Here is an 18,171-nt window from a genome sequence, read left to right as displayed (position 1 = left end):
TCCCAGACTCCTATAACCTTTCTGCCTGACCTGATAAAAATGTCCTAAGGATGCAGGACCTCCAGGGACTGATCATCCTGCCCCAGCCTGGAGAAGGGCCAGCAGCTCCCTGTCTCCATCAAGTCCTCTATCTGGATCTAATGGCACCGGTCTGAGAATATCCACCATGCCCAGTCAGAACCCTGGTTGACCTGTGATCCCCTTGAACCCTGTGCCACACACTCATTCCCACTCAGAATTCTGTATCTACTTGGAACCTCATGCCTATGGCCACCTGGCACCCCAGGGCTGTGAGCACTTCATCCAAGCATTCCCTGAGAGGATGACATACCTGTTTCTGGTCCCTCCGGGTGTCCCCCAGCTTCTGCGCCAGGTGCTTGGCAGCCTTGGTCCACTGGGCAGTGAACCGCCTGGTTCGCTTCTTCATGAAGATGAGGGACTCCTTCCCACTGCCCATCAGCTCCAGGAGGTGTGACAGGTTGCTCCGGAACACTGCCTGGGATGGAGCCACATGCCAGCTCTCTCAATCCCCAAACATACCTTCACTATCCTGTCCCTTGCTCTCCTAGAATGGAGACTGGTACGGACCATAAGGTGGGTGCCTGCTCCAGCATCAGGGCAGGAGATCTGCGCTCTCCTTCCAGCGCTCACACCCCAGTCCAGCTCCCATCCACCACACTCCCTGTGTCCTTCTGGGGAGCTGCTCAGCTCTGAGTAACCAGGGACTGCGCTGCCTGTCAATGGTACCAGTCAATGATGCCTTGAACTTGTTAACTCTCCAGGCCTGTGAGTCTTCTCCCATTAACCAGATCCACAGAAGGCCAAATAAAGTGGCCTTAAGGCAGGAAGCACTCAGTACATGACAGCTCGGATTACTGTTATTCTAACCCATTAAGGGACAACTCCAGGACTTCGGCAAGTTCCCCAGATAGGATTCCATAGAAGGTGGCCTGGGGACTCTCAGCTGACGGAGCTGGGAGCCCCATTCCATGGGGATGGAGCAGGTGGCAGGACTGAGGTTCCCTCCCACTGTCCCAGAGGACGTTCACTTCCAAGACCTACCTGGACTTTGGGAAGGGCCTTGGGGGCTCTCCGGGAAGCTGTCTGGTTCCTCCAGGGCAGCGGGGGGCAGAACCACTCAACCTCACTGAGGTAGATGAGGAAGGAGCACTCGGTGCCATCCACTCCAAAGAAGGCATAGCAGGGGTCCGAGGTCCAGCGGGCACGCATCCACTGTTAAGAGGGTCAGGCCTGAGCAGGCAGCCAGCAATCCACCCACAGATCACCCCATAGACTCCCACAGCCGCAAGGTACCCCAAGATCTTCCGGGCTGTGCAGGAGCTGTGAGGTGTGCCCCAACCTAAAGATGCTGCAGCAGAATAGAAATCTACAACTGGATCAGGGCACCTGGTCCGAGATCAGCCCTTTGCCACTGAGGACCAGAAAAAGAGGTGGGTCGCCTTCCCCAAGGTCTTGCAGAAGAGGGCCTGAGACCCAAGTCTTGGACGTCAAGGGGCCAAACACCAGTGCAAAGATCCAGGAGGTTCAGCAGCCACAGCCCACGTCCTCCTTGTCTTTGTCACCTTAGAGACCAAGACTGTAAGCATCCTCCATGGAGACCAGGGCCAGGGAAGTTGTTTCCACAGGGGTCCCAAGAGCTCCCTAAGGATGGAGTTTGTTGCTCCACAGCACCCCCTACAGGTTCAGAGCTAGAGGGGCGTTGGCCTTAAGGCTATGGGTTGGTTCTCTATATACATACAGGGACATCACGCAGTCAGAAGTGGCCCCTGGAGGAGGGAGGAGGGGCCCTCGGTCCAAGAGCCACGAGTCGGGCAAGGAGCACCAAGGACAGAGTGACTGAAGGATGTCAGAATGCGGCTCTAGGTGGCCATAAGAAAGTGCCAAAGCCCCTGAGGGTGACTGGCCCCCAAGGGCTTTAGGTTGGTGGTCAGATTGTATAGGCTCAGTGCAGAAAGAACTTTTCTGAGTCCAGGTGCCACCAGTTTGTGCTGAGCTAAGGAGCTGGTCAATAAAAGGCCCAGCAGAAATCCAGAGCTCAGCTGGACTGGGAGAAGCCCTGAGGAGGAGCTTCCATCTGTCTGCACCCTGCCTCATGGGGGAGCTCTAGGCCTCACCTCCACTTTCCCTGAGCAGTCAGGAAACTTGGGGTCGCTGGGTGCTTCACACTGGTCCCTCCGACCTTCAGATACTGCAAAAAAAGAAGAGGGCAGCTTACTGAGGACTGGGGCCTGAAAGCGGCCACACAGACAGAACAGGGTGTGGTCTGTGGTGGGACAGAATAGCAGCTGCCCCTGTCCCCTCCACCTCAGGTGTCTCCTATCCCACAAGTCTGGGGTCTGAGCTACCCTTCTCCACATACTCGGCCTCCTCCAGGCTCAGTATGGCAAGCTCTCTCAAACAGCTACAGGGCAGTTCCCTGGACAGCCCCACCCCTGGATCCCCACCAAATAAACCTTTGCTTTTCCCAACAACAGCAGTTGGGCAGAAGCCTCCAGCTTTCCCCAAACCCAAAGGAATGGTGGCCTTTACTCTTGGAACTGCAGGGACCCACTTGGTCCTCCACATACTCAGGCAGGCCAAGGTGGGCTCGACCAGGTCCCCCTAATGAGAGCCTCAAGTAGGGCCCCCAAGAACCAGGCAAGCATTACCAGAGGAATGGGACTTCCTGGAGGCTCGCCCTATCCAGCAGGGCACTGGCCTCTGGAGACACAGGGCAGTGTCCTGGCCATGACGCACCCTTGCTGTGCAGAATCAGGCTGTGGCGTAGGATCTGGTCCACCTTCACTGCGATGTCAGACACATTCTGGGCAATGGCCTGGATCCTCTCAATGAGGCCAGCTCCAGGGGTGAGCCTAGAGGGGAGGGGAGAGCCGGAGGTGAGCCCATGAGCCGCCTAGGCCACAGCGGAAATCAGCTGAGGTGGAGCAGAGCTCGCCTCTATCAAGGCACACCTTGCACACAGCAGGGAAGCCCACCTCTGCAGGGGCCTGGCGGGTCTACAGAGTGCTGAGTACGTAAGACACTGCACCTGGGACTGAAGAAGACAAAGAGACCTCTGTCTTCCTGCCAACACTGTGAGCAGGTGAGCCCAGGACCCCCCAGGTGACAGAGGCCTCTTCCTAGGCACAGCCAGCTCACCAGAGTCTGTTCATCACGTCAAGACACATTCCAAACCAAGCAACCTGGGCACCCGCCAGTGAACTAACGCTGGCTTCCTAAGGACACATTCTTGAGGGGGCATAGTCGGTTGGTGTCTTCCTCTATTGCTTTCCAGCTTATAATTTGAGGAAGTGTTGCTCACTGAACCTGCAGCTTCCTGATTGGCTAGACGAACTGGGAAGCAAGGTCCAGGGATCCTCTTGTCTCTGCGTCCCCAGGGCTGGCATAATAGGCAAGTGATAGTATGTTGAGCTTTTCATATAGCTCTTCACGGCTGGGCCATCCTTCTAGCCCCACCCCCTTTACTGATTTTTTTAAGATTTCTTTTATTTGGTGGTGTGGTGGCACATGCCTTTGATCCCAACACTCAGAAAGCAGAGGCCAGCCTGGTCTACCACAGTGCATTCCAGGTTAGCCAGGGCTACAGAGGAGACCTTGTGTGCACATATCTGTGTGAGTGTATGCACACATGTGTGTGCAGGTACCTGCAGAGACCAGAGGCATTAGCTCCCTGGAACTGGAGTTACTGGTATTTGTGAGCAGCCCAGCCTGGGTGCAAAGGTCAGACCTCTAGTCCTCATGGTGGAGCAGCGAGTGATCTTTACCACGGTGCCATCTCTTCAGTCTCCTTCCCCCAACTCCCTTCTCTTCTTCTGAGACAGTCTCGTGTAGCCCAGGTTAGACTCAAACTTACTAAGTTGTGGAGGATGACCTTGTACTTCTGATCCTCTTGCCTTCCCCTCCCAAACGCTGGGATTACAGACATGCACCGCCAAGTGGTGTTGGGGTTGGAGCTCGGGGCTTGGCAGGCATCCTACCCACTGAGCCACGTCTCCAGCCCACCTCCCCTGATCTTCAAAGAGTTTTAGCCGCGGATGTTAAGCCTTCTATTTTCCTCCATCAGTATGGGGCCACTTTGATATTCAGAGGATTTATTTCCTCGTTGATTGCTGGCCAGGGCTCCGGGAATTGTATTAGTTGTTCTATGCAGCATTTATCTCATTGCACAAGCTGCTATTGAGATAGATCCCACTCTGCTGGCCTTATCTGCCTGTCAAGCACAGGCCCGGGGCCTTCTCCAGGAAACCACTTGCTCTCAATACTTTCAATTCACTTGCTTCGATTCTCACTTCACCTTCTGGCTTCACACACATGCACACACACACACACACACGCTGCTGCTGCTTACGCTCTGTTTATTCCTATTCAGGTACTTGGTCTGAAGGGTCTTTCCAACCTGGGCATGCAAACCTCACCTCTCACAGGCTGGGTGACCTGCCTACCAGAGAAGGAACCATAGCGGACCTAGGTAGCAAACCGCACGTCCAACCACCGGCCCTTGAGAGCGACACACACTAAGGAAGTTCCACAGGCAAACTGGGCCTGTCCTCTGCACAGATGGATGCTGCCTTGCATTCCCCTCCCAAATGCTGGGATGACAGGCATGGGTCGCCATGTCTGGTTTATAGGATGCTGGGGGATTTAACCCAGGACTGAAGTGATCGGAAGAGGTGTCCCAGCACACAAGGCTGCGGCGCCCCCATGGCTGCCAGGTCAGGTTGCTGACCCACAGGGCCTCTGAGTCTATGTTCCTGACTCCTGTCAGGATTGGGAGTTAACAGGGATGGGAAAGGGCCAAACAGCTCACACTGGAGCCAGCCAAGAATTCCAGCAGGTGTGAAACTGACCCCACCTCACTCCCACAGAGCCACCTTCCTGTAGGCATCTTTCCATCTGTCTGCCTCCGCCTCCCACAGAACCCCATCATTTCCCAGGCTTCAGGGCCTGCCGGGGATCCCCAGCAGAGTCCTGAGTCCTCAGGGCAGTATGGCCTTCATACACAGAGCCCAATCCTGCCAGCGTGGGGATGTGCCCAGGGATCCTCACTGTACGCTAAGTAGCATTGCCCCAAACTCACATCCTCCTACAAGCTTGGAATGTGCTCCACTTGGGAGTGGGGTCTTTGAGATTAAGGAAGATGAGGTCATGCTGGATTAGGGGTAACACTAAATCCAATAACGGGGGTCCTTGTCAAGAGGTCATGTGACATGCCAGGCGGTGGTGGGCATGCCTTTAATCCCAGCACTCAGGAGGCAGAGGCAGGTGGATCTCTGTGAGTTTGAGACCAGCCTGGTCTACAGAGAGAGTTCCAGGACAGGCTCCAAAGCCTGGGGGGAAGTAAATGAAATGCTGGTTATTTCCTGCCATATGGCTTGGAGCCACTTCATCTAGTGACCCTGTGACACAAACCAACCACCATTCACTGGACAAAGAAAGTCGTTTTTATTTCTTCAGCCTGTCAGGTTCCATCGGTTAGGAAGTTCTTTTCCAGCCGATTCTCTGACTGATCTCAAGTGTCATTACAGTGGCTCTCACTGGGGGACAGAGGCATCAGCTGACCTCCCAGCCTAGCCAGTAACTGGACACATTATTTAGATTATAATAAATAACAGTGAAGCCGAGAGCCAGGGGTCCTAGACAGAAAGCCTGGCTTCCCACCGCGGTGTGACCTTGGGAGGGTTGCACAGCCTCTTGGAACTCGGGTATCAAAGCAAAGTTACCTCAAGGATTCAAGCTGGCATGGAGTGGGAACTTAGCAAGGATTGAACCTGTGGCCTCGCACATCCTAGGCAAGTGCTCTATCACTGTGCTACCTCCCCAGGTCTGCTGGCCCACTTGTCCTCCCTATTTAAGCAGACACCCTACCCCTAAGGGGAAACAGCGAAGGCTCAGCTGAGAAAAACTGAACTTTACGAAGGATTCAGAAATTCTCCTACAATAAGTTGTTTCTGTATAAAACAGATCGCCAGCACAGGCTTTAAATAGTGCCGTGGCATCTGCTGGACTTAACAAGTTCAAGCCGTTCAAAACAAAACCATTGGCGTCACTATTATTACACTGGACTTGCCCTTCACACAGCGCTTTCTGTTCCCAAGTAATAGGTGATTAGGCGTCTCACGCTGAGGCACTTTTCCTCAAACGGCAGTAAAAGCAGAGTCTCAGGCCTCTTGGGAAATGCCCAGGTAGAAAAGAAAAAAAAAGGGGGGGGGGCTGAGGCATAATCAATGGAGTGCTCACCTCATACACACAAAGCCCAGGGTTTGACCCCCAGGACCACATAAACTGGGCACAGGGACAAGCCTGTAACTCTAACGCTTGGGAGGTGGAGGCAGGAGAATCAGAACTTCAAAGTCATCCTCAACTATACAGATAGTTGAAGGCCTGGGAGAAATGAGACGGAGAGAGAGAGAGAGACAGTGAGGGTTCTCACACCTCCAAGGAGGAGGTGCCACAAAGTAGATCGGAGACAGGCAGGAGTGTGCCCTGTCACTCAGGAGGGACCACATTCGGTAAGGTCAGGACTGAAGAAAAGGTCAGGCTGGTACAGACTGAAGCCCTTCAGATGCGACCACCCCCAAGGCAGACAGCAAAAGCCAAAACTGTTCTGAAGGGTTTCCTTGGCAACAACTATGCTGTCCCCACAGGGCCATCAGCAGGGCTTCCTCCAGCTGGATCAGTGACCGGGAGTCCTTTGATCCTAATGGTGGTGTATTTCATTTTCTTCTCTCTTTCCCTCTTTAGGTGTTTCCATAGGAAGAGATAAAAGTGTGAGCCCTCACCAGCCTGGACAGGTATGAGGGGGAGGGGCCGGAGACCTCCAAAGTCACCCTGGTGGGATCGCAGGTCCTTCTTCACCCCCATCCCCAACAAATGTGGCAGTTAGAGGACCTCACTGTCTCTCCTGTGCAGGCAAAGCCGGCCTCGCTGGGCCCCTTCAGCTCTGTGATCAGGAGCGGTCCTTGCTCTTTATGAGCCCAGCTCCTCATCTGTAGCCTGGACATCGTCGTTGTCGGGTTCTGGGAGGGGTGACCTTGCCCAGAGGCACATACATGATCATTACCCCTCACTTTTATCGGCTCTAAACCAAAGTCCACTGAGTCCACAATGTGCTACCAGGACCCAGGGCCACCTTGCACGTGGTCCTGGCTGGAAAATGCCAGACACCCCCAGACTTCTCTTCTAGTGATGGTGCCTAGTGGTGGACCTGAGACAACAGCTCTGAGAGACGGTGAAGAGAGAGGATCACAGATTCCCACACTGATAGGGGGGCCCAAACCTGTCTCAGAGTTCCTCTCTGGGCAGAGGGACCTCAAGAGACTGCTCAGGGTCCAAAACCCTAGGACAGGACCCTCCCAAACCTCCCTACTGTCCCTTTATCTTATAGCTTGGACTGGGGAATGGCCCAGAGCTGATAAAGAGACTTTCCTGGATCCACACAGCAGGCTAGGGATGGGAGAGTCAGGAGGATGATGCCCTGGGCTTATGCTGGTTGCACCCCTCCACATCTGTCAGATGTAGTGGAGATCAAGGCCTGCAACACTTTCCTCAGCTCCTACCCTACATGCTGGTCCCCACACCAAACAGTCCTGGTTCAGGAAGTAAAGAAAGGGGAGCGAGGCCTCAGATACCAGTCTTCTTGATCACCAAAGTTGATGCTGTGAACAGTTCTCGGGTACCCCAACAGAGAAGCAGGCAACATCAAAGGCCCGTTACCTCGAGGTGCTCTGGGAATACCCCAGCCCAGGGTATACCATTCTCTACAACTTCCAGACTCAGGGGCAGGACAGGACCCAGCAGGGAATTCTGACACCTGCTTCCTATCAGACCTCAGCTCCTTCCAGGCCTGTCCCCAAGAAAGTCCCCAAAGGCTCAGTTCCACAAGGCCGCTACTAACTCCCTTGCCCCAGCAGTGGCTATCTAAGCTGCCTAGAGAAGGAGGCTAAATTCCGAGTTCCTCTGTGATTGACGAGGGTTACAGTCAATTAAGAGGACCATTGATTTTCCTGCAGCTGTCCAGCAAGCTCACTGGGAACAGTTGTATCATGAAACAACGTGCTTTTAAAACACAGAAACCCACGTATCTGGGTGCCTGCAAAACTATACAGCAAACGCACACACATACAAACACATTGGAGACAGATGTATGCTGTGCCTCCCGGCATCTCACACGCTAAGCGGGACGTGGGACACGCCTGTGTAGCGTGACCTTTCCTCCTGGCCTCTTCTGTCTCCACTCACCCCAGCCTCATCCTCTGATGAAGGGGGTCTGGAGGTTGCAAACAGACGGGATGAGGTTGACCTGCCCCTTCCTCAGTGGGCAGAGAAAGGACGGTTCACCCGGATGCCTCAGCTCATCAGTTTGACAGGCTCCAGAGTCGCCTAGGAGACGAACTTCTAGGTGCGTCTCAGAGGGAGTTTTTAGATTGGGTTAGCTGAGGTGAAAGACCCACCCTGATGTAGGTGGCACCACTGCACGGGCTGAGGTCCTCACTGAGTAAAAGGGAGATCGCAAGCAGAGTGCCGGCATCCATCTCTCTCCCTCTCAGTAGTGGACTCAATGTGACCAATGGCCTTACCCTGCTGAGACCATGCATTTCCCTCAAACTGTGGGCCAAAATACGCCCTCCATTCCTGAAGTGACCTTTGTGGTGAGATCTGTCACAGTGATGAGATGCTGATCTACTAGATGATGGCTGACCTCTGTCAGGGCCATTCTGCTCTGCACACTCCCCCAAAGGCCCGAGGCACACAGCAGGACGGACCCAGGGCTGGCTGGGCCTCCTGCCCCAACCCCTCCTCAGCTGCCCACTGGCCCCAGGGCCTTGGTTATAGCCTCGCTCTCTCCCCTGGCTCTCCCCTGACTTTGGCTCCTTGTAGATTATCTTGAACTTGCCTTCTCCTCTCCCTAACCCGCTGAGGGCCTGGTCCTCAGGTGATCAAGCTGGCCACTGACATCACTGCTCTCCCATAATCTCTCCCTGACAGCCTGGCCCCTCTCCAGCCCTAAGGAAGACCAGATCTGGGTAATTTACCAAAACATCTCCCTGTCAGCCAGCCTTGAGTCAAACCCAGAGGTGGGCCCAGGATGGGACTTGAGAAAAACGGGACCCATTTTGTAAAGTTGAGATTGATGTCATCCTCAGAGAGAATCATTCCCCACCTTGCACTCACCCACAGACCCCCGGAAGCTGACCTCCCTGTGGCTGCGGCCCCTGAACCACAACCCCAGCACAGCAACCAACACAGAGTTGTAAAAATAGCTTCGTTTTCTCCAAATAAGAATGTTAAAAAAATAAAAATAAAAATAAAAATAAAGAATGTTGGTGTAAGCCGGGCAATGGTGGCGCACGCCTTTAATCCCAGCACTCGGGAGGCAGAGGTAGGCGGATCTCTGTGAGTTCGAGACCAGCCTGGTCTACAGAGCTAGTTCCAGGACAGGCTCCAAAGCCACAGAGAAACCCTGTCTCGAAAAAAAAAAAAAAAAAAAAAAAAAAGAATGTTGGTGTAAGCCATGCAGGCGACGATGGTGCACACCTTTAATCCCAGTACTCAGGAGGCAGAGGCAGGCGGATCTCTGAGTTCAAGGCTGGCCAGGGCTACACAGAGAAACCTTGTCTCAAAAAAAATTAAATTTAAAAAAGTGATGTTTATGTAGTTAGGCAAGGAGGCTCCTGCCTTTAACAGCCAAGGCTATTACACAGAGAAACCGTGTCTCAAAAAAAAAAAAAAAAAAAAAAAAAAAAAAAAAAAAAAAAAAAAAAAAAAAAAAAAAAAAAAAAAAAAAGAAAGAAAAGAAAAAAAGAAACAAAGAAAGAAAGAAAGAGAAAAAAAAAGCTGACGTACCTACTCCCTGCCCTTTTCAGTGTGCATGCCACACTTACACTATGGTTCTATTTATACACTCAGAACCTGCTTCCCCACTTAACACTCAGAGCCCAGTATTTAGAGGTGGACATGCTGGCACATACCCTAGAAACCATCCTTTCTGAGACCAACCACGTAGCTCCTTCCCACAGAATCATCTCAGGTGAGCCGCTGGCTCGCGCTCAGGCGCCGCACCCCCAATGCCCACGAGCCAGGCACTGAGTGTGTGGCTGCTGAGATGATCTGTCTGTACCGACTCCCAGCTTCTCGTGTCCCCATCCCCCACCCTGGAGTCCCCAGCCCAGACTCTGCAGACCCTAACAACAGACAGATGTACTTGACGGCGGCCGGCTGGCCGCCAGCTTCAGAGCTGTTGCCGCTGCAAAGGAGCCTGACGGGAAATTCAAAGATCATAGCTGTTCGGCTCTAGGATGCATAATACAGTGGTGTTTGCCTCAAAGCCGTCTGCCTAATTATGTTTTCCTAGGCTAAAATAGCCAATTTGCTTTCCCCCAAGGACACACCAGCCACAGTGGAAAGCAAGGCAGCTCAGAAGCTTCCAGAAGGGCAGGAGGAGGACAGCCCCAGATAATTCTGAAGTGGGGGGATAGCCTAGGTGGGAGGGCTTCCTGTGACTCTGGCTGGTTAATCACGGTTAACCCCAGGTGGCTGGGGCAGGATGGGGCTGGTCTGAGTGAGCGCCCCGACTCCCATGAGCCCTGGCACACCCCCACCTCTCTTCCTGTGTCCCAGAGCCACAGTGTCCCTGCAATTTATAGCTCTGCCTGTGGAGTTTGATGGGCTCCGCTGGTCATGATGGATGGCTGCTATTTCCCCGAGATAGAGCCTGGAGGTGGCGCGTGCTCCCCCACCCGCAGGGCTCCCTCCTTCTCTGGGAGCAGATGAAGGGCAAGGCGTGGAGGGAGGGGCAGGCCAGCCATGGGAGAAGCGGGAGTCAGTGAAGTTGCAGTCTTCTGCCAAGCTGGGTCCCTGGACCCTTAACAGTGCAGTTCATTGAGCAGGGGCCATGGGGAGGAGGGGTGCTCTGCTTCCTGAAAAACACACCTGTGGCCTTGGGCCTGGATGGAAGGTGGAGTTGAGTCACCAAGCAGGGACAGGGATTAGGCCCGCGGGGACACAGGGTGATGGCAGTCCACACAGAGGAGAAAACAGTCTCATGTTGTCCCAAGGAAGTTGGACACCTTAGCCCCCTCATCTTTTCTTTCCCAGAAACCTCTCTGCTTCTGCTCTTGCCAATGAATAATCCATTTTTTACACAGCAGCCAGAGATATATTTTTAAATATATCCATTCAACCCTGTATCTCAGCACACACACACACACACACACACACAAATTAAAAATAAAAATAAATTTAAAAAAGGAAAAATGAGTAAATCCAGTCAGGTGTGGTGGTACATCCCATAGTCCAGGAACTCAGGAGGCAGAGACAGGGGGATCAAAAGTTCAAGGGGAGCCTCAGGTCCATGGCAAGTTCAAGACTACACTGAACTATGCGAGACCCTTTCTCAAACACCCAAATTAACACACCTGCTGCACAGCCGTGGGTCCCAGGGTTGTATCCCCAGAAGGCAGGGGTGGCAACCACCTGCAATTCCAGCACAGGGGAGGCAGAAAGGGGTCTCTGAGGCAAGCTGGCTAGGTAGACTAGAGGAACTGGTAAACTCCAGGTTCAGTGAGAGACCCTGCCTCCGGGAATAAGGCAGAAAGCAACCACAGAGGCACATTCAGGTCTCCACATGTGCTCACACACTCATGCACCCGTACATACATGTACACATGTGTGCATACCACACATACAAGCAAAAACCAAAGCAAAATACATAAGTAAGTAAGCAAATAAACTGAGCAGCTACGTGCCTCTCAGAACAGTGTCCTATGGCTGACATGGCCCCAAAGGACCTCCCCTTTAGCCCTCCCCCTGCTCAGGACTCTACCGTATCAGCGTCCGTATGGCCTGTCTCCTTCAACACACCAACCCCAGGGCCTTTGCATCCCTGCTCTCAGCACCTCTACTCCCGCCTCATCACCTGTGTGAAGAGCACCCCTCTGACTCACCCACCCACCGAGCCTTTGGAGCCTGTGCCAGTGTCTGAGATGATCTCGCATGCTCTTTAATAGATATTGCCAAGCTCCCCACACGGGGCTTTATGTCGCTCATTACTTTGGCTCTTGGTAGTCCCAATACCCAGCTCTCTCCTTTTTCCATTTGATGCTCTAAGTGGGGAACCAGTACCGAGGGTGCAGAGCTCCCTGCAGTGGGGGAGGAGGGAAGAGCTCCCTCTGGGAGCACAGCTCTGCGGCAGGCACTGCACGGGATGCCTGCCTGAAGCCCTGGTCCCAGCCCTGTAATGTCAGCATAGACATTTCTGAGCCAGAGCACAGGGGCCAGGGAGCGGCTCTGTTGGTACATGCACACAGCCTTGGGCTCCACCCCCAGCTCCATATAAACCAGGTGTCAAGGTGCAGGTCTCTAATCCCAGTACTTGGAAGGCAGAGGCAGAAGGATCACAGAAGTTCAGGGTCATCCTTAACCACAGAATGAGTTTAAAGCTTGCCTGGGCTACATGAGACCGTGAAGGGGGGAAGAGGAGGAGAGGGAAGGAGGGAGGGAGGGAAGGATAAGGAAGGAGGGAGAGGGGGAAGGAGGAAGAGAGAGAGAGAGAGAGAACTCTCTCAAAACAGAGCACAAACTAACAAAAGATTTTCTTTCCTAGTTTGTAAATCCACAAATATGGAAAGTCCCTCAAAGGGGGAAAGACAGCTCAACGGGTAGAGCCACCTGCTGACACATTTGATGACCGGAGTTGGATCCCAAGCCCCACATGATAGAAGAAGGGAACCGAATGACTCCTACAAGTTGCCCTCTGACCTCCACATGTGTGCCATGGCCTGCATTCATGCACACTCGCGCAACAAATAAGTAAAATGTTGAACCTCCAGCGCCACCAGCAGACCAAACCTGAGTCACACGTGGCTCAGAACATCACGGTTCTGAGGGTGAGCCGTGGGGCCAGGCCTAGTGCCTCCTAGCTGTACCGCTTTGACTGCTTCTGGATGTCTGTGCCCCCGTTTCCCCCCCTGCAGAGACTAACACACCCTGTGCAGCACTTGTTGGGTTGAGGTGTGATTGTGCTAGAGGTGATTCCATGAGAAGGACACCATATGTTCAGTGTTGCATAGTTAAATGTCCCCTTATCATGGGCACCCCGATGCACCTGGATGCCCAGGGCATTTACTCAACCGGCCAGGCCAGTTGAGGCGTGGCCCATGACCAGCAATCTAGAACAGGAAAGCGAAATGGCAGGGAACGCCACACCAATCCAAAGAAGCACACTGTCCCACTTCACTGTCGTGGGATAACCCCTCTGTATGCTGTGACTATATGTTGCTCTCGTTGGTTGAGAATAAAAGCTGAATTGGCCTATAGCCAGGCAGAATACAGCTAGGCGGGAAAAACAAACGGAGACACAGAGAGGAGAAAGGCAGAGTCAGGAAGACGCCAGCCAGTCGCTAGAGGAACAAGATTAGAGCGCAGGGAAAGCCATGTGGCAGAATATAAATTAATAGAAATAGAAATCTGAAGGTAAGAGCTAGTTAGTAATAAGCCTGAGCTGTTTGGCCAAGCATATTTTGTAATTAATAGTAAGCCTCTGAATGATTATTTAAAAGTGGCCGTGGGACCGGGCAGGACAGAAAAACCTCTGCTCATACGTCAATCATGAGTGATCCACTAATAACTCCCTTGCCTCAGCCCTCAGTAGGCTGAAGAAGAAAGATTGTAGGTTCAAGGCCACCCTGGGCCAGACAGCTCATCTCACACACACACACACACACACACACACACACACACACACACACACAGAGAGTTCATCAATACACACACACATACATAGAGTTCATCAACACACACACACATACACACAGAGAGTTCATCAACACACACACACACACACACACACACACACACACACACTATGCATTCCTAATGAGCATGGTAAGTGTGTGTAAAAGATAGAATGGGGAAAGCTTAACGCTAAGTGTCACCTGCTTGTCTCCAGGGAGAAGCAATAGGGCCCTTCAGTTTTCACCTGCGGTATTTTATTTAACGAGGACAAAAGACAATCCTCAGATGTGACAAAATGTTAATGGTTGTTGAGTGTAAGAGGAGGAGGCTGCGTTCTGGATGTGTTTTTTTTTTCTCACATTTTTGTGGGGTGGCGGGAGAGGGTGAGGACTCAAATGCCAGTATGCTAGACAGCATACTCTCATAGGCAGAGCCAGAAGCCCCGCATCCTGTCCTACCATGCTCTACCTTATTCCCAGGAGACAGGCTCTCCCACTGAACCTGGAGCTAGGCTGGAATCCCAGTGGTCCTCCTGGCCTCCCATAGTGAACACCTATGCCCAGGTTTTACGTAGGTGCTGGGATTTGAACTCAAGCCCTCATGCTTGAGCAGCAAGCGTTTTTACACATGGAGCCATCTCCCCAGCCCTGTGTCTTGCAATCTTAAAGTTTATCTAGTTTACCAGAAAGGGCACCTAGCCTGCACTCTAAAAATACATTTGAGGCTCTGCTGGACCCGCAGGAGCCCAGGAGCACCTACCGCTCGCCCTGCATCCTGCCCCGTCCCCTCACCCTGCATCCTGCCCCGTCCCCTTACCCTGCGTCCTGCCCCGTCCCCTCACCCTGTGTCCTGCCACGTCCCCTCACCTGTCTGCAGCTAAGTGTGCCACACTGGCAGTGCGGTGCAGCTCGCTGCTGTTCTCCAGCCTGGCCAGCATGTCCATCCGCTTCACCATCAGCTCCAGCAGGTCACTCATCTTGCGGAGGGCGCCACGGGATTCGGAGCCACCTGGCACTGTGGGCAGAATGTGGGCATGGTCAGGGGCAGTCACACTCCCAGCCCTAGCTCCATCTTCCTGGGCCATCTCAGAGGAGGGGTCAGCAGAGTGTGCCTCCTGCCCATTCACCCTGGAGGAACCCCTTTACCTTACCTGTGAAGACGATCCATCTATCGGGCTAACCTGCCCCCTCCCCGCTGGGTAACCCGAGGGACTTCTGCCATTTCTCTGGCTTCTGGTTTGTGACTGTTCAATGAAACTCAAGGTGTGGCCTGTGGGTGCTCTGGGCACCAGGGGTCTGTGAGAGCCAGGAAGGCCCCAGTAGGAGGGAAGGCCTGGACCCCTCATGCCTTGCATGAACAAGGACTCCCCGGTCAGGTTTCTGTAAGTATGGCATTGCCCAATGATTGAGGCTCTGGGCTTAGGTGTCAACCTCTGCCTACACCTGAGGTTCTGGAACCTTCTCTGGGCTTGCATCCTGTATGATTCTGATAGTGGGTCATCCTGTGCTTTGGGATCCAGTGTGAGATTTCTTGTTCCACCCATGACCAGCTCGAAGCCCTACTTCCCCCTTCCCATTCCCTTTCCTGAACCTGTCTAGAAAATGGCAGTGCTCTTGTCCTGAGCCTCAGGCTCCTCCAGGGCGAGTCCTTCACCCCCTGCCAGGCAGACCCTGTGAAGAATCAACTGAGAGAAAGTGGGGTACACCCACTAGGATCCCCACAACTTCTCAATTTCCCCGGTGTCTCCTTTCTTATCCTTTCACCATCAGCTGTGCCTGCCGTGTGAGACTCTGCCTGCCTACTGACGAACCTCCTGTCTCCACCTTAGGCTTAACAGCCACCTTACCGTAAAGACAAACTAGACTCATCCCTGCTTATGATTAAATCTCTTGCTCAGGGATCAGGCTATGCCCCACCCGTAACTAACTTTAACTACAAATGGTTCTGTGCTGCCTGGTCCAGGAAAGAGCAACCATGTCTTTGTTTCAAAAAGTATAATAACCATCTGGCAACCCTTTGTTTCAAAATGATACTTTGACCAACTATGACTACCCTGTTGTTATGACTACCCTGTTATGCCCACCTTGCAACCATGTCTGTTTCAGGAGGTTATGACTTACTTTCTGCTCCAGTAAGCCTGTCTGTTTTGCCCGCCAAATTCCCCATTTAGAAACCCCTTACCCCTCGGATATAAAAGCCTTGTCTTCCTTACAGGGGGGGCAGTCTGTGTACACAAGTAAAAATAAGCTTAATTATTTAATTACTTGCTTTGGTGAATTTGGCCATGATGGTTTGGGTCTGTGGTCTTTCTCTTCCCATCTTTGGGATTAACACATGCCTTTGCAATCTGCGTCTCTGCACGTTCTAGACAGCCACACAGGCCACAAGGCACTTCAAAGATCCAGGGCCAAGTTCTCAGCAAACAAGCAGAACCCAGTAAGATGCTAACCACATGCTTCCAGGCTACCTGGGCAAGGGGTGCCAACTGTTGGACTCCCCAAAAGCAAACGCTAAGGTGAAGGTTAGGGTAACTGATTTGAGAGGAGAAGGCAAGCCCGGTATGTAAGTGAAGAAAAGACAGAAAGGAACCCACTGCTAAGCCTACTGCTTCCCCTACTGGGAAAGCCAGAGAGAGGCGTGGAGCAGCCCTGGGTCATCCCACCTTCGATAACAGAGCTGTGGCATTTATGCACCGACAGTTACTGGGTGCTGGTTGTATTCTGGTACTTTCCATCTGCCCCAGGTGCTGACAGTTTCAAGTTTGACCCCACGTATGAGAATACAAAGAGCTGAGGAGTAGGGGAGCCAACGGCAATTGTCTCTCAGGAAGAAGGTACCAGAATGCCCCAGTGGCCTCCTCGGGACAAGCAGTACTGTGGAAGAGACACATGGAGTCTGACCAGCCCTCTTTGTGGGCTGAGGGGAAGTCAACCTTCCATTCTTGGCCTCAACATCCCTGACTCAGGGGAAGGATGCTATGGCCCACTGCAGCCCAGCATCGTGCACAGGCAACAAGAGCCACTGAGAACTAGAGGCAGAGGAGGGAGGGGGAAGCGAGGCAGCCAGATGGTGATGAGCCAGCGGAGGAGGGGCACGGCAGCGCCTCTGCCACTGTTCAGGGCTGTCCAGGCTATTCGGGACTCATCCCCCCACCCCTGCTCATTTTTTCTCCCAGGCTCAGGCACTGCCTGATTCCCCACACTGACACAGACCCCCTCGGGCTGGGCTCCCCTCCTGCAGAGCCTGCCTGCAGTCAGAGGGAGGCCACGGGAGTCAGGAGGCATCTCTCACAGCCTCACCTGGGAATTAGCAGCCAGGCATCTTATCGACTCAAATCCGTTCCCAGAGGGAGACTATAACAATAGCTACCCTTTCTCTGGAGGTCCCCAATCACAAACTGGGGCACAGCTCTACTAAAGTTTACTCTGGTTTGGGGGAACCAAGAAGTTTATTGGGCTTCCTTACAGAGCACAGGTGAGGTTACCTACAAGCGTGTGGGTGTTCTTCCCCAGTAGGCCACCCCTGGAAAGCCTTTACCCAACAGGGGTGAGGACTTCCCAGGAGCTGCATAGATGCCCCTCCCTTTTCTCCCCCTACCTACCCTAGCGTCCCCCAGGCAGAGCTACACACAACAGATGGCAGGGAGCAGCTGGATGCTCATAACCACCCCCCAGCCCTCTATAAGGAAGAATACAGTCCACAAGGCCAGCTGGGGCGATCCTTTTGCAAGGGGACACAGCTGAACTCCACAAGACAACAGTTGCTTGGCTCGGAGGACAGTCACTCAGGAAGCATCAGAGCCAGAGGACCTGTGTCCTTTTGAGACATGCCCCTGGGTCTGAAGAGATACCAATGGAAAGAGAAGGGACAAAGGAGAGGAAGAGGAAGGAAATGGAGATGGTCCAGGAGTCACGTGGGATGGGGGCAGGGCAAAGAAAAGGAGGAAGAGAAGGAGTGGGTTGGGAGGGAGGATATGGTTTCTCCTGCCCCTCAGTAGGAGAAAAAGCAAAAGGTCTTCCTGTGCCAAGAAGGTGACCATTGTTTTGGGTTTTTTTCTTGTAGTGTTAAGAGACTGAGCACAAGCTGAGTTCTGGTGGCGCATGCCTTTAAGCCCAGCACTCAGGAAGCAGAGGCAGGCGGATCTCTGTGAGTTCAAGGTCAGCCTGGTATACAAGAGCTAGTTCCAACACAGGATCCAAAGCTACAGAGAAACCCTGTCTTGAAAAACCAAAAAAGAAAAAAAATAAAAGAGAAAAGGAAGAGGAGAAAAAGGAGAGGAAGGAGGAGGCAGAGGAAGAGGAGGAGGAGGAGGAAGAGGAGGAGGAGGAGGAGGAGAAGAAGAAGAAGAAGAAGAAGAAGAAGAAGAAGAAGAAGAAGAAGAAGAAGAAGAAGAAGAAGAAGAAGAAGAAGAAGAAGAAG

At 53.0% G+C, this 18,171-nt stretch overlaps 1 protein-coding gene across 2 annotated transcripts in view; it reads right to left on the bottom strand.

The window, feature by feature from the left end:
• Window positions 1–18,171, bottom strand: part of Mgat5b (alpha-1,6-mannosylglycoprotein 6-beta-N-acetylglucosaminyltransferase B) — a 60,192-nt gene that overhangs the window by 33,264 nt on the left and 8,757 nt on the right. For both annotated transcript variants that reach the window (XM_050140064.1, XM_050140063.1), the window contains exons 3-7: window positions 14,619–14,766; window positions 2,758–2,873; window positions 2,136–2,209; window positions 1,063–1,233; window positions 332–496 (exon numbers count right to left, since the gene is read on the bottom strand). In XM_050140064.1, coding sequence (XP_049996021.1) covers window positions 332–496; window positions 1,063–1,233; window positions 2,136–2,209; window positions 2,758–2,873; window positions 14,619–14,766 — 674 coding nt within the window. The remainder of the gene's footprint in view (window positions 1–331; window positions 497–1,062; window positions 1,234–2,135; window positions 2,210–2,757; window positions 2,874–14,618; window positions 14,767–18,171) is intronic.

This window comes from Alexandromys fortis, unplaced genomic scaffold (assembly GCF_014885135.2).
Source record: "Alexandromys fortis isolate MF-2015 unplaced genomic scaffold, M_Fortis_MF-2015_v1.1 scaffold_39, whole genome shotgun sequence".
Lineage (NCBI taxonomy): Eukaryota > Metazoa > Chordata > Mammalia > Rodentia > Cricetidae > Alexandromys > Alexandromys fortis.
The sequence above is the reverse complement of the archived record's forward strand: the minus strand, read 5'-3'. Positions and strand labels throughout refer to the sequence as shown.